A 22,858-nucleotide genomic window follows, 5' to 3' on the forward strand; every position below is an offset into this window, starting at 1 on the left:
ATCAGCCGTCTTCAAGTGCAACCACTGTCCTCCAAGACTCCCCGTGGTCAAAGGGGGTGTGGCTGTCCCGCAGAGCCCAGGGTGGCTGCAGTGACTTCTCTCACTGCTGAGAAATTGCTAGGCTGGCATCTCATGTAACACGAGGCTGGCCATAGCCATGGCCACAGCTCCAGCCGCGTCCTCTGGCGGGTCCACTGTGCAGGGCAGGCAGAAGGCATTGCCCCCGACTGCAGCTGGGAAGCTGCCCGGGGCCATTTGTTCAGTCCAGAGAATCATCACCGGATTGAACTATTGTACCTTCTTCTCCCTGGAATCAAATCAAACCTAACCTCTCCGCTGAGCCCCAAAGGAGAGGTGGGAGGAGCCAGGATGAGGAAGGTTAAGCCTTTGGCAGCAGCAACCTTGACATTTAATAACATGCCTGCCATGTCTCACTAGTGATTTAATCACCCGGAGCCTATAAATTATACCAAATAAGGATTACCTTAAAATATTCCATCAGTGATCTGGAGTACTTCATGGCGTGGTCCTTCTTCAGTTTGAACATCCGCAGGTAGAGAAGTGATAAGCATCGGTAGCTGTGGTGATGAGGAAAGGACCATGTGAATGCCAAAGCTCAATCAAACCTATAAAACTAAAAACTGATTCCTATTTTGCAGTTACTCTCCTACGGTTATTGAGGGATATAAGTGAAAAAAGAAAACAAATTTAAAAAGAAGGAGTAAGCATAGCACAGGGAACTATACTCAACATCCTGTGATAAAGCATAATGGAAAGGAATATGAAAAAGAATATATATAGATGTATAACTGAGTCACTGCGTTGCACAGCGGAAATTAACACAACATCGTAAATCAACTACACTTCAATAAAATTTGAAAAAAAGAAAAAAAGAGTTCACAAAAGACAGAAGAAGGAGGCCGAATGTCAAAGTTGGGGAGCTATTTTAAGAAGCTACACTGCTGACTTTTGAGGATGGACGAAGGGGCCATGAGCCAAGGAGTGCAGGTGGCCTCTAGAAGCTGCGAAAGGCCGGGAAGTTGATTCTCCCCTAGAGCCTCTGGAAGGAATGCAGCCTCGCTGACACTCTGATTATAGGCTCGTGAAACACATTTCAGACTTCTGACCTTCAGAACTGTAAGATAACAAATTTGTGCCATTTTTTTAAAAAAGAAGGGGTAAGCATTAAAATCCCATCTTGATAAGGGTATAAATTCGGAGAGTAAATGTTTAGTCAGCGACTGAAGAAATCCACCAGTTAGCCTTCCAGAGTTTAATGGAAAACAAGAATAATGATCTGGGGGTAAGCAGCTTAAGTGGACTTTTCAAATCCTTCGGCAACATTTCAGCTGTTTCCTGGTGGCCTCCAGGAAGCTTACCATAGTACGGCCAGCTTTTTGTCCCCATCCGAAGCCAGGGGGCTTGCAAAGTTCTTCAGCCTCATTGCATACCTTTGAAGAGAAAGGACAAGCTCAAGTGGAATCCGTCTGACCCTTCAGAAAGTCCCAAAAGTCATTGGTGTTCTCATCACCTAAATGCGCTAGCCCCACATGTGCTCGGGGTGGGAGGACCGAGAAGGGCATGTGGGCAAAAGTGTGCTTTTCTGAAAACATACACAAAATGACGACCACAGGAGTGTCACAATGGCACTGCCGTGACCGATGGAAACTGGCTCTGGAGAAGCCGGCTCTATCCGGAGCCCACGTTCCGGAACAGTACTGCGGAACTCCTGTGGGTCTGGCATGTATAAATGCTGGCAAAATACTGTTTCTAAGAACATTCTAGTTAAACAATATTATTGGCTTTCAATGAGACGTGGACACAATGTCAGTTTCAGCTGAGTTCTTGACAGATGAGGGAAATAATAACACAGCTATGTCTGACCTGAGGGCAGCTGTGTGTTTCCAATGGCTCAGGTGTGAAACCTATTCCTCTAGGAAGTGGTATCTTTGTGTTTTTTTTGTTTTGTTTTTAAGGGAGGTACATTTCACAGCAGGTAAAGGTCTGAGCGCTCCTAATTTATGGTGCTTGTATATTTTGTCTTTCCATTCTCTTTAATTGTTACTGTTCCACACCTGGGAGATCAAAGGTGGAGTACTTCCCTTTTTTTTTTTTTTTCTTCGAGCTGAGCGGATACCATTCTGGGCATTTAGACTCTTGAAAATCACTTCATTGCATAAAATCATTGTCTGAGCTTTAATGCAATTTCACAGGCACTCGTGGTGGAATAAGTAACAGAGTTCAGTGTTGCAGAGGGAAGTTGAAGATGTGCAGGCAGCCCCCACTAGCTCTCGATTACGAGAAGGCGATGGCGAGCCCGCACTTTCAGCAGCCTCCCCGGAACACCGGCGCCCCCTATCGCTCGGCTCTCCCCAGTTACTGCCCCAGTTCTGTCCAGTGAACATTTTCCAACAAAAGGACCCGCGCACTTGATGTGGGTCCCTCCTGTTGTTGCCATATTAAGCAAAAAGGCTTCTTATGATGTCATAAATCTGTCTTTGACAGCTGGATCACTGAAATGTCAAGTCATTGTGGGGCCCCGCTCGTTTTCACAAGTATATGTCGATTGCAGATTCCCAAGGCTCAGAGCAACCATAATTACTTGAATGAAAAAAATGGGGTGCTCTCTCTGCAGCCAGCATACCGTCAGGGAGAGAGTAATAAAAATCTCTTCAACATAAAATTACGCTACTAAAAACCATGTTCCTATTACAGTTACCCTCTAATTGCAGCCACTGTTGAAGTGCCTTGATAGTGGAGTTCCAATGGCTTACATGGGCCAGAAGACTTAGTTGCTTTAGCCCATTTTATTCCCAACTGAAATGTCTCTCCAAAAAAAAAATTATACACACACATACACTAGAAAATGTAAAGTTCTACATATATAGAGGATATACAAAGTAGTACATGTAGAACTGGTAAAATCAGAGAGAAAAAAGACCTGATGACATCTGAGTAAGGCAGGTGGACTGTAGCAATGTCCTTGTCCTGGCTGTGATCTTGGACTAGAGCTATGCTAGATGGGGGGAAATGGGGGTGGGGGGTAGGGGGGGAGGTACACAGGCACTTTCTGTATAATTTCTTGTAACTGCATGTGAATATCCAATTATCTCAAAATAAAGTTTCAAAATACTGACTTAAAAGTGAATGCCTATAAATTCTCCATTGACTTTCACCAGGTTCCACTGAAAATATACTCCTATGGGGAGTAAACTATCACATCATGTGAAAAAACAACTGTGCTTAGACAAAAAGGAAAAAAAAAATTGTAAATAATAAAGGAAAAAGAAGTGTTTTCTAATGGAAATAAATATCACTCAGCGATTCACATGGCATTTTTACCAAAAATGAAATTTGATGTTTTGCTTCTCTAGAGAGCATGTGTTTTCCTAAAAGAAAACAAGAAAAAATAAATATATAGAGAGAGTGAAAACACCCATAATTTCACCCCCAGTTACAGATATGACCTCATTTCCCTCCCAGGTTGGTCCACGTACAGCAACATGCTTTCCGTGGTCAGAAATGCAATGTGTCCATGATTCTGTGGCTTTTGCTTTTACTTGAACGTCACATTATAAACATTTTCGAGCGGCTACATAGTCTCCATCATTGTTGCATTTCAACGGCTGCAGATCATTCTGTTGCATGCACTGCGATGTAATGAATTACCCTTCTACTGTTGATGATGTGGTTTGCTTCTAATTGGGTGTCATAATATAGGCCAAACCGAACACTGCACAGATAACTCGTTCTCCTCTTACAAGTCTTTTCTTCAGCATAGGAACTTCAAATTTCTGGAAGTTGAATTACTGGCTCAAAAGATACGAATGCTCACTTGTATAGGTTTTCCTACACACTACCAAATGGCCCTCAATTTACAACGATCAATCTCCGTTCCGGTCAACAGCAGGGAGGAGGCCCAGTTCACCGTTATTTTGCATATGTGCCAACACTAGGCATTAACATTTTTACGTTTTCCTGTCAATCTAAAAAGTGCCTTGTTTTAATTTGCGTTTGGGGATGAATAGAAAGCATGGCTTTTCTGCAGGTTTGTTCATTAAAGTTTCCCCTCCATTTTGAATCCCTATCGTTTCTGCCAGGATTTTCATGTTGTGCATCTTTGAAAACTGCAGGCAGCCTCGTATAGACACTGAGAAATCAATTTCCCCTTGAAAGCTACAAACGGCGGTGGTGGCTTTCACAGGGCATTAAGTAAGTCTGAGAGATACTTTATATACTTCTCAGAGCAGCGAAAAGCCAAAGATGGCTGCCTGGCCTGCCGAGGTAAGGCTGGAACTTTCCTCATAATCTGCCTACTTTGGTGGCTTTAACTAAATCTTCTGATTCTATGTAACCATACTTTGTTTTTCCTTCTTCTTCTTCTTCTTCTTCTTTATAATGGTTCCCATTCTTCTGATCTTTTCAAATGCTTTCCTGGGAAAATATGCATGCTAAATCTGTCCGATGTCTGTCTGAAGGTTTAGTTACAAGAGCCCTCAGATTTGTAACAGTCTATTGCAGATGCAAGAACACAGTCAAAAGCAGGCCTGGCATTATCGATTAATCAAGCCAGAGGTGGCTGGGATACAAGGACCTATCAGGTGAAGAACTGCTCACTCAATCAAAAGCCATGATGTAGTCCATCCTGCAAATGAGGGTGCTTATCCACTATTCAGAGGTAGAGGAAATTCTTGTACAAACACCTGCAGATCACTGGAAAGCACTAGAATGGATATCATTTCTTCTCTTTCCCCTTCTTACAAGAATTTTTTGATTACCCACAAACTCCCTCCACTGCACCAAGAGCAACAGGCCAGACAATTTCATTCAAAATGCAAATGAGACCAATAATCTGGGCCGTTAATACAACCTTCCCAATTATCAACCTCATCTCTCCCCTCCCCCTGCTACCCCCTTGACTGTCCCTCAAATTCCAGATGCATGGAACGTCTACTCCACAGCTGCGGCCTCCAAAGCTGCCTTTGTGTTGGAACAGCGCCCCTCCGTTTTTAATAACCGAGGCAGAAATTTTTAGAAAACACGGTTTATGACAGAAATCCCTATAGCACCGCTTTTTGTGAGTTATAAAACTGCGCTTTGAAAAGACCAGTGTCCACGCCAAACAGTGAAAATGATGATAGTTTACTCGCATCCACTGCCTTTCCATTTTACTTTTATGAATATTGCAAACTGTAACAACACTCACGTTATAACCTCTGAAGGGAATAATTGATACAAGCAGTGTCCATCAGTTGTGATTTTTCCATGACGTGAATAAAATGGCAAGAACGAATTATGATGACTTCTAAGGAGAAGGTGCCTTGGGTGAGTCGTTATTATGTGGAAGTGATAGTTTTCAAGCATAGCAAGCAGCTTTAATTATGACTGGGAGGAGCTAAGGAAGGAGGCAGCAGAGAGGCACGAACCTGAGAAGCTCCACAGTCTCAGAGTACATGGTGTACGGAGACTTGGCTTCCAGAGGGTCGCGCTCCATCGCGTTGCCGCATTCGGTGAAGGACAGGGCTGCGTCAGCATAATTCACGGCTTTGCCGAACTTCTCAAACTGAAACAGGAAGAAGACTTGTCGACATGACGGTTCCTCCCCGCTCCTTCGTCTAAAGCAGTGGTGTTCAACCCGGGGCCACCCGGCACCCCTCCCCCAGGGAACAGAACCTTTTTGGTTGCCACCACTAGGGATGGGGGGCATCTGGTGGACAGAGGCCGGAGATGCTGCTAGACATCCCTCAATGCACAGGACAGCCCCCACAGTGGAGAACTGCCCAGCCCAACAGTGCCAAGGCTGACCTATGGGGCGGGGGCAATTAGGAATTTGCCTAGACAAGGATGTAACTGATTCCAGGCTCTATTGCCATGACATGGAGGCCGGTTGAGAAGAGAAAACTGCAGCCAAGGTATCATGTCTTTGTGGTATTCCTGTTGTTGTTACCTTTTTGGTGGACCAGGATCCAAATCACTGCCTCGACTGGTTTCTCTTGACTACACTTACTAGACTGGTCATCAGAATGTCCTCGAGACAGAGCTTGCAGTGAAACCCTGTTTTTTACAAGCCTCCTGGACAACGGACCCATTTAGCCTTCGCTTGCAACTCTAGATGAGCACACCATCCCCACCCCCAGGAGAAGAGTAACAAATGGATGCCATTGCCGTGAAAAATAGGACGTTGCAGTGTGACTGTCGACGATAATCACATCACTGGCACTGTAAACGATGGTCTGAAATAGCGTGTCAAAAAGCCCCCAAATACAGCACTACTAAATAGTTCAGTTTAGTAAAATTTTATTGCGAAAGGTTTTAGCCCTGATAACGGTCACGATGAAACTGACTTAGACATACTGATTTCTTTTTTATGTGTAATGAATATTATATATGACACTTTTATAGCGAGTATTTTCTAACGGTATTTAACACGTTTTCAATTTTTGATAGCTGGATGGAAGAATTCCACTAATACGGAATTTCATGTGAAAGAACCAACAGAATGCAGATTGAGCTATTTTAATTTTCTTGTATACCTTTTATCAAAATATTTTCTATGCAACTGTGAAGGTTTCAATTCTCAAAACAGCAGAGTAGCTGTCTCTAGCAAAGGATTAAGTACATCTATAAAATGATGAGTTACAGGGTCCTGCAGAATCTCTTGCTGTAAATGACTCTCTTTGCAATAAATGTTCTCCAGCTTTTATGTACTGCAGGAATTCTGTGGTTTCCTTTCTGTAAGCTGTTGTGGAAAAATATCGGTTTCAGCCCAATTCAAAGCGATTCTACGAAAACCTCCTTCTTCTCTTGCCTTACAAGATAATTTCCTTAGGTCACCTGACTCTGATTGGCTCTCCCCTGCGGAAACTAAGCTTTACATCCTGATTTTTGAAACTGACTTTTCATTTGCAAGCCCACAGCTGGAAGGATCCTTAAAGATCACCTGGCCCAAATCTCTCTTTTTCCAAAAGGAATAACTGAAGTCCAGAGAGAAGACTACATGGGCCACAGGGCCAATCAGGGGCTTGAACTCCAAAGGCGTGCCTACCTCTGGTGTAGACGTAAGCCAAGCAAAGACGTCTTCCTCTAAACGAGTATTGCTCAACCTTTGCTTTTTCTCTTATCATTCCTCCCCACCCCCACGCCCCCACCGAGGGAGATTGTTTTTTTTTTTTTTCACACACCCCATGGAAATTGTAATACTAAAGACATACCGATGATCTCCTTATGTACCGTGGCCCTTTGGAGGGCAGTGGCTGGTGGCCACGCGCAAGTCACGGCACAGAGACCGTCGTGGTCCTCCGTTACAGCCCTCCCAGTGGCGAACAGCACAGGGCAGCTAAGTCCTGGCTGGACACAGTGTGATGACGGAGGATGTGATTTTTTGTTTTTAACCCAACGGAGTTGAACTGACACCTCTAATTATGCTTTAGTCAAAGGTGAGGACCCTGAATCGAGGGCAGTGGTTCTCAACCTGGGCTGCACTCGGGAATCACCCGGGGGGAAGCTCTAACACCCATGCCTGGGTCCCAGCGTCGGAAATTCGGATTCCATTTCCCTGGGGGGCGGCTTGGGCATCTGGGTTAGTTTAAAGCTCCCCAGGTGGTTGTACCACACGGTTGAGACCCCCCTGTTAGGCGGCTCAGTCAACCAATCAGACGACTCCCCGCTCTCTCACAACCCTTGGAGGCAGCGAGGCCAAGTGTCGGGGGAAAACCAGAGAACAGAACTGCCTTTCTGCGTGCAGGGACCTGGGCTGGCTGTGGGCCTCCCTCTGGAACCATGCCGTCAAAGGCAGCAAGGAGCTGAGATTTCTCTACAGAGCTGCGTTTCCCAGAGCCAATGACTGTGGCCACTTAACTGGCTCTCAGCAGCCCTCTCCCTGCCCACCCCAGTTCGGGTTTGCTGGAACCCATGGGAGCTCCCCGCTTCCCCAGGGCAGTTTCAAAGGTCATTTCGAAATCACTGGAAAGACAGTACAAGCCATTGAGCTTCTGAAGTGGGGGGAAAGGGGAAGAAGAGTGGGAAAACCAAGAATGGCAGGGCGACAGGGCACCAAGACCTTGGGGTCTTGGAGCTCCAATCTCTCTGCGTCACAGCGGCAATGAAAAGGTGTGACTCGTTTGTAAAGTGCCTTCTTTGTTCTCCTTCAAAGCCTAATACCTGAATGGGAGGAGAGCAGCGGGAGAAAGGAAACCTACCAGTGCATCAGCTTTATGCTTCAGCTTCTTCGCCTCTTGCATGTAATAATCAGCGTTGTGAACCCTAAACAAACAAAACGAGCACGTTCAGAAAGCAATGTTTCATCTTTTCATTAAAAGACCGAATAGTCACAATTTGGGGGGGGGGGGCGCTATAAATCCATTCCTATACAATGCCTTGAACGGGGCCGATGAGTGCTTGTCGTGCATATAATAACCAAGCTTGAAATAGTCCAGTGAATGAAATCGGAAGTGCAAAATGGCCCATTAGGATAAATACCCACATCCTCCAACCCCAACCATTCCAGCTGCCCAAACAGATCCAAGAGAACCTAGCTATAATTCTTTTTGCTGGCACACAGTTCTATCTGAGGACACGGGTAAAGCAAGGAGGACAAGCAAGCTGCGATTCAGCACCTGCCTTCGGAAACAGGAACAGAGCTCCACGATTAAAGTGGGCCAGCGACGTTTCTCGATGGGGATAGGGGTGTGTGTGAGGAGGAGGAGGAATCGACTTTCAAGGCTGTAGGAGCTGCACTGCTGCCTCTGAGGTCTTATTTCGGGTGACACATGCACGGTGCTCGAAAAGCCATACTGCCCCCACCCCCATTCACCACTCCAGAGAATCTGGGGACAACGTACGAGTCATCAAAAGTGAGCTTGGGTCTCCGGACATTGGTAGTGCTGCTGGACAGAACGGGCAGGGCCGCCCAGGATGTCATCTCCAGGTGACTGCTGTCCATGAGGCCAGTAGTGATGGTGGAGGTGATGGTGGAAATGGTAGTGGTAGTGGTAGTGGTAGTGGCAGTGGCCGTGGCAGTGGCCGTGACAGTGGCGGTGACAATGGCAGTAGCAGTGACAGTGGCAGTGGCAGTAGCAGTGTTGGTGACAGTGACGGTGGCAGAGGCTGCCTTTTTTGGAGTGTCTCCCTCCTGGGAAAAAGGAGGACAAAGAATTTCCATTAGGTCCAGATTTTTAGAGCATCTCGTCATAAATGCTTTGCACGTCAAGCACACTAGGAAACAAGATGAGAGAAAAGAAAACGATGCACACAGCTGGAGGAGACACAGGTGACCCTGCTACATGTCCTGAACTCCGGGAGTCACCGGCTTTGGTTCTATGACGACACCAAACACCAAGCTAGTCACGTGCTGTGACTACAGAGCTCCAGCATCCCAGTGAGACAGTCATTGGTGAAGGTCTAAATCCAGTGGGGGATGTGAGGGGGGAGGAGAAGAATGAGAAACGGAGGGAAGGGGAGAGAGAGGGAGAGAGAGAAGAGAGAGAGAGAGCTTATCACCCTGATGTGTATATTTCTGACAAGGGAAGCAGCCCAGAAACTTTCTCTAGGGTAAGAAGAGTATTCTAGTCACTCTGCGCAACGCCAGATCCAGGGCAGCAAACTGCCAGCACAGCAGGCATCGCGCTGCAACAGCCAGTAGTACCCTGGGACCGAGGCTGAGGCTGCCTTTCCGTTCACGCGAGGCCTTGACTGCTTTCCTGCTACAGGGGATGCCACAGGAGCGCCTCTTCATTTCCAGGCCTTGGGAGGGTGAAAGCTCATCTGTACCAGGTCAAAAATCAAAGGAGTCAGAGACTTCTGAGTTCCACCCTGAACTGTCATTGCCACAGAAAGAATGGGATCCCGATGCATGAAGTAGGGGGCGCGGTTTGCAACGATGTGACACCCTGTGTCACGAGACCACGTGCCGTGTTCGCGCCGCTGACTCTGGCCCCATCCGCCAACTGCGGGACGATCCTGCCTGTTCCACCTCTGACCGTACGTGCCGCGGTGCCTCTCCCTCCTTCCGGTTGGCAGTGCCCAATGGTCGCTCCTCAGCTCTTCTCTCTTGACCTTGGCAGGATTTGCCAGTCTCGTGTGCACAGATCTGACGATAAGCAGATAACTCCCCAAGGGAAACCTCCACCTTACCCTCTCTCTGATGCTCCTGCAGTGTGATCACTTCTGGAGAGTTCCACCAAGACGGCCCATCAGCACCCCAAACTGCTCTGAAACCAAACTGACATCCAAACCCAGTCCCCTTTGCCTGTGAACGGCAGGATGGTCTCCCCTGTCGCCAAGGCGGGATTTCTCCAGGCCGGTCTCATCAGAACCGGTGTCCGCCTTACCCTGCCTTCCACCTGAGCTGCTCTGCTTTAACCAGTTTCAGATATTGAAGTTCGGTAAATTCTTTCATTTCAGAACATGATCACGCTCCTGAAACTCTTTTTGAAAACCACCGCTCTGCTTCATCTCTTATTTCTCCTTCTCCATCACCCTCGTCTAATCCATCGCAAAGTCCGAGTCACTCCCTCTCCCCGGTGTCTCACGATCTGTCCCTTCCTCCTCTGAAGCCTCAAGGTGCAGGCTCTCGTGGCTTCAGCCAGAGTCAATCACACAGCCTCCTGGCCGGATGCCCGGCCTCTGAGCCAGCTTTTCCAATCGCCCTCCAGCTGCTCCCTGCCAGCCTGAGCTTCCGGAACCGGGCTCCCTGTGTTCCGCTGCCGTGCGGTGGAGTGCAGACCCCAGGCTGAGCTCCTCTGCTGGTGTGTAAGGCCCTTCCTGACCTGCCTTCACCCTTCCCGACTCCCGCTGACGCACCTGCCACCAAACTGAACTCATCAGGCTTTCTCCACTTTCCTGCTTTGGGTCCTTCGCAGTCTTAGGGTTGAAAAAGCCTCCTCTTCGTTACTTTCTTCACCTTGCGATAATGTACTGTATTTTTTCCGTTTTTAAATTGAGGTGAAATACACATGACATCCCATTTACCATCTCAACCATTTTTAAATGTCCAGTGCGCTAGTGTTAAGCACATTTACATCATCGTGCAACCGACCTCCAGGGCTCTTCGGTCTTGCAAAGCTGAAACTCTGTGCCCATTAGACCGTAAGTCTCCATCCCCTTACTACCCCCAGCCCCTGGCAATCACCCTTCTAGTTTCTGTCTTTGCAAATCTGACTCCTCGAGGTACCATGTGTAAGTGGAATCGTACGCTCTTTGTCTGTTTGGGCCTGGCTCATCTCATTCAGCATAATGTCCTCAAGGTTCACCCAAGTTGTAGCACACGTCAGAATTTCCTTCCTTTTGAAGACTGGATAATATTCCACTGTGCATAGAGACCACACTCTTGTTTAATCATTTCCCCTCATTACTGAGCCCTCCTTAACACTCTCAGCTCAACCCAGCTCAACAAATGCCTTCCCAGGAAAACTGCCTCATGTATATGGCCACAAGTGCTTTAAACCTTTCTGGTCCCTTTAGAGATGGGAAGGGTGGGTCTCAAGCCCTCCCCTAGGACACCAATCAGCAGCTATTGCGTATCCGAGTTTATCGAGCACATACACGTCTCACTGCTCACCTTAGACTGGGAACCCTCTAGGCGCTGGGGCCGTCCCTGATTCGCGACACTCCCACCCCAGCCCCGTCCCGCCACCCCGCCGCCCAGTGCACTCGGTGATTTGCTGAACGCAGGCCTGCCTGCCTTAATCAAAAGGGTCACTTTACAGCGAAAACTCAAATGTGAACATTTCTTATATCCATGAACGTCTTATCTTTTCCACTTCATTCTGGACCTTCCGATTATCGAAGATCCTTTTACTATCAAGAGCTCATTGCGATAAGTGTGCTGAGAGACTGCCCATCCGAAAATGGTTAATTTAAAGTTCATCACGGGTTTTACTCAACCCAAACACGCAAAAAAACCCAGAGGCTTCTGAACTCCTAAGCCAGCTCCACGCTTCTACCGCCAAAGCCAGATGACGCAGACCGAACAGCTGGGTCAGCCCCAGAGAGAGCCACGTGTCTCTACGGCCAAGACAGGCGACGGGAACCCTGAAACACCACGTCCACCACGCACATGGAGGTGATGTCGGTCCTGGCACATCTGACTGGAGACGGCCGCGTTCAGCCATGATCGCGTAAGTCGTATAAACACGTCCTCTGTTGACCCGCACTCATCCGTTGAGTCAGTAAACGGGACTTGGTGCATGCGTGGGACAGAGAAGGCTCTGAGAGCAGAAAATGCAAAATGCTTTTGGAGCTGAAAGAACCTGTACAGATCATCTAGTCAAATCTACTCATTTCATGGGCTCAAAGAGGTTTCATAACTTGCCCAAGGTCACAGAACAGATTCGTTGCAGCGTTAGCACTACATGTCAAGCAAGTCTCTTAACTTCCACAAAGTCTCTCAGATTTCAAGCCACTAGTAGAAAAAACGAATGGCCAAAGAAGAGGCAACAGGTACTCAATCCATCATGGGGACCCCGGTGATTTCCTTAAGAAGAATGATCCATTTCTCGGTGAAAACGTAAGCATGTCTATCAGGTTTCCCCAGTACTTTTCAGCTCTTGTGGAAATGCCTTTGCAGGATCCTCTTATTATCATTGTCCTAATAACATCTGTATTAAGCACCTAGTTACTTGTGACCATGTACTAGGCGCTATATGAAGAGAATTGCCTAGATATGGCGCATGCCTTCCAAAAGCTTGCAGTAGAAGAAAGCCGTTGGAGTTTATAACATTAATTACATTCAGTAGGAAAAATAGGATTGAAAGTGTAATTACTGTTTAGAATAGACAGTTTCATTCCTAACATTATAAGTCAGCATCTTTAAATGTGAACGCAAATATAACGTGGGCACACACACATACAAATTTCATTTGGAAAATGGCAGCTCTGTAATAGAGCAATTTCTTTATGTCACCAATAAAATTTACCTAGATATGTATGTCATCTAGTCATCTCAGATGATAGAGGACTTTAAATTGTGGCCCTTAAAGCTCAGGTCCTTGAACCCCGTGGCTTTTCATGAAGTGTTAAATGGGCGCTTTTGGTTCAGGGGCCACCAGGCTGGCGCTAGACGTTTGAAAACTCATTGATTTTCACGCATTTGCTTTCTATACTACACTTCAAGGAGATCAGATGCATATGGATATGCTGTATCTCCGCATACGTGCATTTACCCAAAAAGGCAGGTGCATTTGCCATTAACATTCACTAGCGACACTATCGCTCATGGTTTTCACGGTTCAGGTACCTATACCTGGGGCAGATAAAAAGACATTGCGTATGGATGTGAAAAGTGATACAACTTCTCAATTATTTATGCTAATCGAGCAGCAGTGCAGAAAATCGAAAGGATGGGATAATCCTTTAGTTTGGCTTAGAGAACCACAATTGTGTGGTTCTTTTAAACCCTTTTAAACCCCATCCTTTTGAGTCACTATTTGAAAACACAATTCACACCTGCTAAGCTGGGTGGTGGAAAGATGTAACTTGGGAGTCCCGGCCCCAGTTCCATGACCTAGGGCAATTCCGTCCAAGATCTGAAGGGATTGGACCAAAGGACGTCCAAGGCCCTGAATGCCTGCATAATAATCTGTTTGGAGAAGTAAGACTGGAATGCGAAATTCATCTTGAGTTCAGTTAGATAAGCTGGGTCAACTTGTTTCCACCTGACAATGATAAGATTTCTTCTGAGATGCTTACGTTTACAGATATCCCTTTGAAAGTAGCACAGAATTTGCCTTCACTCCTCTTAGGTTTGGTCGAGGTGATCTGTCCAATCACAGGGAGGGTCTTGTCTTGACTGAAGGGACCATTATTGCCGCCGATGTTCCGGCGGCGTGGAGGATCCTCTGGCAGTGGGGAAAGTGGAGGGGGAAACAGCTTTTCTTCTTTTCTTCTGTTTGCTCTCCTGGATGAATTATTTCTGTGTAAACAAAAAGTATAGGGTGTCAGAAAAATTTTGTCTGTCTTTATTCTGATCCTTCCCATGAGGCTGGTACTTTCAGCTAAAGTACTATGTTGGTTGACGGTCCTTCACTTGTGGTGAAGAGTATACATAAAAATGCGTAGAGACATAGATATCTATAGAGAGGGAGCCCTCCCTACAGACTGAGTTATAGATAAATGCAACCATATGTATCTAAGAATAAACACGGGTCTTTGAAACAGAACGCCACGATAAATGGAAACGTCTAATGGAGTGTTGCCCCAGTGTGGTGGTATCTGTAACCTTTTAAGATTACTGTTAAGCAGATTTTTATGGAAAATCCAATGCAGACTTTAATCCTATCATTTTTCAGGATGGTTCCTACCTATTCTGCCCTACCACTTAACCGCATAGTCACACAATAAACGGTACAGTAAACAATTAGTGGAAGGATACTTTCTTAAGAGATACTATGCTTATACATTACACAGAAATAAATAATGCACTAAATACTTTTGGCTCACGTTGCAGATTGTATGTTCTAACTGTTCTACCCAAGGCATACCGAGCCCCCGACCTTAAGCTGTCCTACTGAAGTACTGACGTACTCCGGTTTACAAAAGTCCATTTGAAAAATATTTTGTCATCTTTCCATAAGACATCTGCAGTCCAAGAAGTGCTCCTGTGCTTTCAAACTGATTTATCTGCCCAGTAAGTGGGCATCAGCAAACAGACTGAGACTTCAGATAAAACAGAGCAACGAAAACCTTACGCTAGCTGCTTAACATGGTAATTTGGCCATGGATTTTTATCTTAGTTACTGCCTTCGACTAATCAATGAAGATTACTTGAATTTTAAGCTTTTCTTAGACACCTCATATTGTACTGTGCAGCCATTTACTTTTCATGATTATTGACTACAATTTTCAACAGCAAATTAAGTCAACCAGAATTTATGTTTTCCTCTTGGTCAACTTCAGTCAGTGTCTAGAAATATAGATTTACAATATCTCAAAGCAACAAATCAAAGATGAACAAGCACTCAAGTGGTTTGATTTCCTGAAACGGTAGAAGTCCATGCAGTCCCCTCGTTGCACTTCTGCTGCCCCAATTTGCCATTTGTAATCATATTTGCCATCTTCTGTTTCATAAATGTGGTCCTATGTCAATTTTTGTCAGGCAGCTGAATTTTCAGAAAATTCACTGTTTCTGCCATTGCCTTGGTGGATTAAAATTAATTACAGAATATCTGCCAATATGGATTTTTAAAATTGCTTGGGCGTGAAGAATCATTTTAAGATAGTGGTGACGCCTGATGAAAATAGTGGTGAAAATATGGATCAGGGTGCACGTCCACGAGGAGGCTCCACCAACATCAGCCCGCACTGAGTATCATCATTACAGAGGAATCGGACTTTGGGGAATCTACATAGAAAGGAGTCGAGCATTGCTGTGGCATCTATAGGAGTGACTGGGTTCCTTACCTAGGACCACTCCTGCACTACCTGAGCTGCGGGAGAAGAGGGTGGGCTGCGAGGGGAAGAGCTGTTCCCTCGAGGCAGTCCACTTGCCATTGGCAACTATCGATGGGCCAGGCCTCCCCATCGGCCACTGTACACAGTACGTCGTTCCCAGTCCAGTGCATTCAGTGCAATGGGCACAGTCGTCTGGCCCCCTTTCCGTCTGTATGATAGTGACCTGGAACCATGTGGCCTTCAATGACTTCCTGGGTGAAAGACACCCAGGGAGCATTATCTAGAGACCACTCTGTCACCATTATGGCTTCTTACTATAAGGGCACCGCCTGTATAGGCTCTGGCTCTTGTATAGGAGGACAGCACGCAAGAGAGTCTGCCATTTAATGCCTCAGGGGCCCTTCTGGTGGTTCAAGCTCCAAAGAAGGGGCAAGGAACTCATCAGGGCCCTTCTGGTGGACGATGGGAAACTCCAGCTGTCATAGTCTGGTGTGGCATCCTTTGCCAGGTTTAGAATATTCATTGAGGAAAGTGAATGCTGTCTTATAGAAATGTCCAAGGATTTAGTCTGAAGGGTCAACAAAGCACAAAGGAGCAGACAAAGCTTGAGGAGAGGGCTTCCAGGAGAAGACCTCCGAGAGGTCTGCCCTGCTTCCTTCTCCCTCAACGCCCGAGATTTTCCCGCAGACATGGATTTGCTGGACAAGTGTTAAGAACCCGATCCAGGCCCTTCCTGAATGATAAATGCTACTAGGTAAAAACACTGCTCTCTGAACTATTACAAAAGCAGAAAGATCCTAAGGACCGTGAGGTAAAACACCATTTTATGAGAACGAATTCGAATTATTAGACATTGATTTAATATTTGATCATCTCTCTTCCATGAAATGGGGACCAGTGACCGATCACTGGGTCGCTGAAGGAGGCTCGCGATGGAGACTGATGGTGTGGCCATGCCCCACAGCTCGCTGGCTCCTCCTTTGTGCCCTCAGGTGGCCCGGCCCGAGTAGATAGAACCTGGGAGCTGGGTCAGTGCCGCCACTACGGGGACACCACTTTAGCCCTTCCTCCTTGGAAAGTACGAGGGCCCTGGAATGACAGGTTTTGACCACTGGGAAAGAAGTCTGTTTCCCCACATGCCTGGCCCACCCTGGGGTAAAAAGGGCTGCTTTGCTCCACTGGAAGAGTTACTAATTTTGAGAACTCCAAGTATGTGAAGGGAAATTTCCGATCAAATTACGCCAGGGGACACACATGCCTGTCACCAAGAGCTTCGGGTCCACAGGGAGACGGGCAGCCTAGGGCCAGATCTCCTTATTATACTGAGCGGATCTAGCGGTCATTGGTCTTTTCCTACCTTTCATCCCTAAACAGCCAGGATCCAAACAAATGTAAGCTGATAACTTATTTCCGACATCTTCTCTGTGGCAGATTGATGCCCTATCACTGACGTTAAACAGTGACCTGTGCAGTCAATTGTCAGCAGCACTTAGCCATATGGCCTCTCTGCTCTGGGCTGCTAAGAGGCTCCACAACTGGACTTTGATGGAAGTAATCTCTAATTTTGAATGAATTTATGGCAATAATTATCCAGATGGAATGGTTCCAGTAGCTGACACGATTGTTTGGGAAATGACACGTAAGAGACAGAAGGACTCCATCACAACGTTTGGTAGGGAAGGCTGGGGTCGTGTGAGTGAGGACGGGACAAGGAGGCCTCCTGCCTGGCTCTGGCACCTTCTGCAGAGAGGGAGATGGGAGAAGAGGTGCCAGCCGATCAGCATTAACGCCTCCATCCCTAGCTGGGTTTTCCCAGCACAGAACTGCCTGGGGCTGGGGGGCACTCCCAGATAGCAGCTCATCTCTCTGGCCTCCCCTTGGCCTCCGAGGAGTTCAGCATGGAGCTGCCAGCCCTCAAGCTTCATATTAGCGTTGAGTAATGACACCAAAGAGGAAGCGGCTGCTGAGTCATCCTGCTGAGGCCAAGGGGTTGCTTTCCAGGGAAATCTTTTTATGTATCACCGTCAGAACTGGAAGTTGCCCAGAAGGACGTGGTTTGGCTCAAGGGATAGGTGTCTCTTGATGCGGCTCCTTTTAAATGCCTTTACTTCCTCTTACCCTTCACTCGGTGCTACAAGTTCACTTTCGCCGATTTTGGTCATCGATCGGAGTTGGAATAAAGAAATGTTGCTAAAAAGCTCAAGGAGTCACCCCAAATCTGGCAGCCTGCGCGCCACCCTTTATCCCACCCTTGTTAGACTGGTGGTCAGAGACAGCTGTCAGGACAGGACTGAGAGACTCCTGTTTCTTTTTTTTTTTTTTTTTTTTGCGGTACACGGGCCTCTCACCGCTGTGGCCTCTCCCGTTGCGGAGCACAGGCTCTGGACGCGCAGGCTCAGCGGCCATGGCTCACGGGCCCAGCCGCTCCGCGGCACGTGGGATCCTCCCGGACCGGGGCACGAACCTGCGTCCCCTGCATCGGCAGGCGGGCTCCCAACCACTGCGCCACCAGGGAAGCCCGAGACTCCTGTTTCTTACCTAACATTCCTCCGGGACAGGACCCCCTGCCCCCGGCCAAGGGTTCATTTGGGATGTCTTAAGAGTCGGAACAAGCAACGTATCATACAGCCCAGGGCACACTCACTCTTTAGTGCTGGGAGGCTTCTGGGGGGGAGCCGGGGAGATGCAAGGCGGCAGCAGGCAGATGGTGGCCGCCTCCTCCAGGCGTTGCTTCTTCTCAGGGATTTTCTCCGCAACTTCTGTTGGCTTTAACAGGAAGAAAAAATACACAGACTTCGAAATCCACGGCACATGCAGACATTTAAAAACAATGAGCAAAGGGAGACAGCTGGCTTCTGTGTTAAGTCCTAGATTAGGTAGGGGAGTTAAAGGTGCACCTTTGATCAGACAGAAAAGCGGTCAGTCTCGCCTCACCTACTCCAACCAAGAAGCTGGCATCTGAGAGGGTGAAGCTGTGATGTGAGCCTCTGATCGGGTGGCACAGGGATATCATACCAAAAGTAAAGAGAATCTGTAATTTTCAGACACTTCTCCCAGCAACAACGCCTCCACAAATGAGTGGTTTAGAAACTAACACTGCGATTCTAACACGGCATAAAAATCCTGTTCGAGCACCCTGGGGGTTTAGGGTAACATATAAAGGTCACTTCTACAACCAAAAATATGCAAGGAAATTGACCATATGCAAGGCACACCTTTGGACCTTCCGGTAGTGGTTCTGAGGGTACACTTTTACTCCTGGTTGTACTGCTGTCATCACTAAGAGCAGGGAAACGGCGAGAGGGCACAAGGTCCCTTGCCCTATCAGGCTTTTTGGTCCTCCTATTTGGACCAGACTTTGGTCCCTGTTTTGGAACACTCTCATTGAATAAGTTGGTGCCCAGCTCAGAGATAAAACCATCTGTGAATCTCTAAAGCTGAATGATGACTTAAATGACCCTTGCACGATTCCCCACGGCAGCCGTTCAAAATAACATTACTCAAGTATCACCAGGAGATGATGCTACACTAAAAGACTACTGTGAGATCCAGAGATGCAACACAACGAACTTACTGGACACAAACGCACTTCCCCGGATATACGTGAAATGGAAGAGGCCATTCTGGGTTTCACCTTATGATTACATCTGTGGCCCTGGAATCCAACCCTAATGTCTTGCAGGTGAGGTTTTCACGAGTCAAGCCGACCACGCAGGTCAGGGGGCCAAGCAGGCTGGACAGAACGTGTTTCTAATAGGAGCCCGGATAATCAAAATATAACTGGGTTGCCGGGATCCTGATGTTTGTATGGAGAAATTAACAAGGATGCATGTTGACCTTAGGAATCCTTGGTGCCCTGCTGCCGCTGGTGCGGTGGGGGGACTACAGAATCATGGCCCATGAATCTGGGAAGCAGGAGCAGCTTAAGGAGGCAACCTGGGGGACTGGTGCCTGGGGAAGGAGCCTCTTCATATTCTTCTTTGCTACACATCACGCGCCACATGGGATACTCCTGACATTGGTTGTCAAACCTTGATTATCCTTAGCACTTCCTCCCTGGTCATGTCAAATACTGCATTTCCCACGGAAAGCATCACTGCCGCCCCCAAAGACTGCAATCCACTGCCACCAGCCTGCTGGAAAAGGGAGACCCAAGACCAGAGTAGCTCCCAGACAGCCGCTGCCCCCGATCACGTGGCAGGCCACACCTGACGGCTTACCTTGTGCTTACGCTTGCCCTTGGGGGCAGGTTTATCCGCTGCCGCGGCAGCTGCCTGCCGCCTGGGCTTTGAGGCCGGCTCCTTGTGGTCTGGCTTGGCCGGCGCCGCCTGCAGTGAGCTGTGGCCGGGCACTCGAGACAGTAGGTCGAGGTCAATCTTCACCCAGAGATTTTTCAGATTCTCGTGATCTCGGAGAGGAGACAGAAGCTCGGTTTGCATGACGGGGATGGGCGAAAAAGTAGGCTCCTCATTCGGGACGGGCGGGTTGCCGCAGCTGCTGAAGGTGCTGAGGGTCAGGCTGGCCCCACAGGTGTCCTTGGACTTGGCCGTGTTGCCCCCAGGAGCCATGCAAGGAGGCAGGACTTTGATCTGCAGGGTCTCTTCCTGATCTGTGTTGGAATCAGACGTAGACGAATCGGTTTCAATGAACTCCCGGGACTTCGGCACCATCTTGCCAGGCCCTCGGTACTTCTTCTTCTCGGCAGCCAAGGGAATGCTGGGCCTCGGTTCTTTCCTAGGGACCGGCTTGTGGGCAGCGGCTTTGTTGCGGCCTCTCGGAGGATCAGGAAGCTCCATGCTTTCCTTTTCTTTGGGGGTGCTGCTGGTGATATTTGGTTTGGGCCAGGTAAACTCCTCAATGCTGGGGTTCTTCTCGACCCTCTTGGGCTGTTTCTTCCCAATTGTCCTTTGAGATGCTGTCTCGAGAGCTGTCGACAATTTATGCTTCAGAGCCTTCGTTTCTGGAATTTTGGGGGTGGGCCGCGGACGGGCTTTCTCCCTGATGAGACTGAGGAGAGGCCTCTCTTTGGGTTCAGCCAGGACCTGGCTGGGGGTTGCCTTCACCTTGACCTGGACTTCCATTGGCTGTATGATCGGAGGAGGCACAGCAATCGTCTCCATGGGTGTTTCATTTTGGCCGCAAATAAACGACTTGTTCTGAGATGTCACTTTGTTAAGCCATTTGTCTAGCTGCCACTTGTTGGTGGAGGGCGGCTCAGGCTGCAGATTGAGAAACAGCGGCAAGAATGAATTTCACCTTTGGGAAGAAGTCAGAGGACCCTCGGCGCACTGACTGTTGGGTGATAAAAGCTTGGGCTGTTAAGTGACCGTTCACACGTTTAGACACATACGTGGAATTCACATTCATCACGTTCCCTAGATGGCCAAATACTCCACAAACCGGCCCCGATCTACTTATTTAAACTGAGTTCCACTGCTTTTCTGAAACTATCCCCTACTTTGGCCAGCAAGGAAGGAATTATATTCACAGAGGGTTTTTCCAGAGAGTGGGCCGGGAGGCCTGGGAGGGAATCTGGTTCCCAAAGTCCTTTGGTGGGACTCGTTACTCAACCTCTTACCAGGAGGCTGAGGTAGTGACCTCTGGTCCTGAAAAGAAACGTAAGCGTGCCTCGAGTGTAATTCAAAAGGAAAGGCTTTCTCTCTGCCAAACGGCCAGGGCCTCCTATACAATGCTGTAATTCACTGCAAAAAGAAGAGGCCTTTTGTATTTTCACTGAAGGATGAAAAGATTTTACTTCCCAAAAAACCACTGCACTTTCCTCGGTGTATGGGCAGATAACCTGTTGACAGGGACGCACATGCAGACATTAGCGTCCGCCCTTAAGCCATGGAAACGATGCGTACAATTCGGGTGCTTGATTCCCAAGTCTGAATTCTGCCCGCTGAACTAACAGAGCCATCATTTGTATTAGATTCCGACCTGGTTTCAGTCCTGCCCGTGAGATCTTGGGAAAGTTCTTTCTTACCCTCTCAGAGCCTTATTCTCTCATCTGTAAAATGGGACAATAATAGCAAGGACCCCATAGAGCTGTTAGGAGGATGAAAGGAGAAAATCCAAGTCACGGGCTTCTCGCGGTGCCCGGTGTGTGACCTACATTCAAGAAGTGTGAGCTATTATGGTTAGCAGTCATGTTACTATGACATTTTCTTCTTTTATTCTTTTCTGACTTATTGACAAGCAAGCGTGTCCAGAGTCATGGAGGGGTCTGCTTGCTGTACGAGGTGCAGGCTCAGGGGAACTGAGAGGCTGACACTCAGAGAGGATGAGAGGGGAAGGACAGGGTTTCCAACTCCAAATTTGAATTCTGGTATGTTGTGGGGCTGTGTGAAATGCTTTCATGAATTACCATCGAGTACACTTGAGGAATATTAATTGAAATTAAACAGAAAATACCTGTGACCTTTCAACCATCACGCTTCTTGGGTCTTACCTGCCGAGGGACTTTCAGCACTTCAACCTAGAGGGAGGGGTGGTGTCCCCAGAGCTAGAAGTGGGTCTGGACTGGCTTTGCTGATTCTCTGGAAAGTGAAGTTGCAAGCCCAGTGATTACTACTCAGAGTAGCTGAGTGAATCACACAGCCAATCAGTGACACGGCAAAGAAATGTCTGTTAGAGACCACGCAAGCACATGTGTTAGAAGGGAAACAATGCTCTCCAACACCTGAGTACTTTTCTGACGGCTATACTGTGCTGAGGCCCTCACCGCGCTGGAACACCATGGTTGCATGTGTGCAGGCCAGAGGCGCTGCCTCGGGCCAGGGAAGCTGGGGCCGGGGCCCTGGCCCCTCACCCACCTCTGGCGTGGCCACGCGCGGCGCCTCGTTGGCTTCGCTGTCCGTGGTGCTGCTTTCAGTGTCTGAGTCTGACTCTGAGCTGCTCTCGGAGTCACTGGAGCTGCCCGATCCGCCGCTGGCTGGAGCTGCAGGTGTGGGCTGAGGCGTGGCCAACAGCGGGCTGAAAGGAAAACGACACCACTCGGTCTCAGAGCAGCTGCAAAAGAGCCCAGGTCGCCCTAAAGGCTGACGATTCGTGAGGGGCAGGTGCGTGGCGCTTTGCCATCCCATCCCACAGGTGGGAAACGTGAGGCTCAGGAGGCCCCGTGCGTGACCCACAGGTCTGTCAAGGGGCTCTGACCTTGGCTATATGCACAGTATTGTCCTCACTTTCATCATGGGACACTGAGGTTCCGAGAAGTGGGAGGGCCGAGATAGAGAAGTGAGACTGGGACCGTGGCCTCTCAGGTCCCTCGGGGGGCGGGGCTGTGTAAAGATATTCGCGGCCAGGTGTGCAGCGCCCGGCCCCAAGGGGAGCACAGCTGACCGTGTGAATTAGGGGAAGATAGGATGCACTTCTCGGCCTCCTCCGGCGGAATTTCTTAAAGCCTTCTTAAAACTCTTACCAGGAGGTATGATCACAGAGGACCAACCATGTCTAATGACTGATTTTAAAT

At 48.1% G+C, this 22,858-nt stretch overlaps 1 protein-coding gene across 5 annotated transcripts in view; it reads right to left on the reverse strand.

Annotated features, from left to right (window-relative positions):
• The window catches only part of AFF2 (ALF transcription elongation factor 2), a 491,933-nt gene that overhangs the window by 17,398 nt on the left and 451,677 nt on the right, over window positions 1-22,858 (reverse strand). For all 5 annotated transcript variants that reach the window (XM_067023268.1, XM_059050316.2, XM_067023267.1 and 2 more), the window contains 9 exons: window positions 22,203-22,362; window positions 19,608-20,606; window positions 18,032-18,153; window positions 13,687-13,909; window positions 8,841-9,130; window positions 8,199-8,262; window positions 5,427-5,563; window positions 1,380-1,451; window positions 485-578 (listed from right to left, as the gene is read on the reverse strand). In XM_067023268.1, the coding sequence (XP_066879369.1) occupies window positions 485-578; window positions 1,380-1,451; window positions 5,427-5,563; window positions 8,199-8,262; window positions 8,841-9,130; window positions 13,687-13,909; window positions 18,032-18,153; window positions 19,608-20,606; window positions 22,203-22,362 (2,161 nt within the window). The remainder of the gene's footprint in view (window positions 1-484; window positions 579-1,379; window positions 1,452-5,426; window positions 5,564-8,198; window positions 8,263-8,840; window positions 9,131-13,686; window positions 13,910-18,031; window positions 18,154-19,607; window positions 20,607-22,202; window positions 22,363-22,858) is intronic.

This window comes from Kogia breviceps, chromosome X (genome assembly GCF_026419965.1).
Source record: "Kogia breviceps isolate mKogBre1 chromosome X, mKogBre1 haplotype 1, whole genome shotgun sequence".
NCBI lineage: Eukaryota > Metazoa > Chordata > Mammalia > Artiodactyla > Physeteridae > Kogia > Kogia breviceps.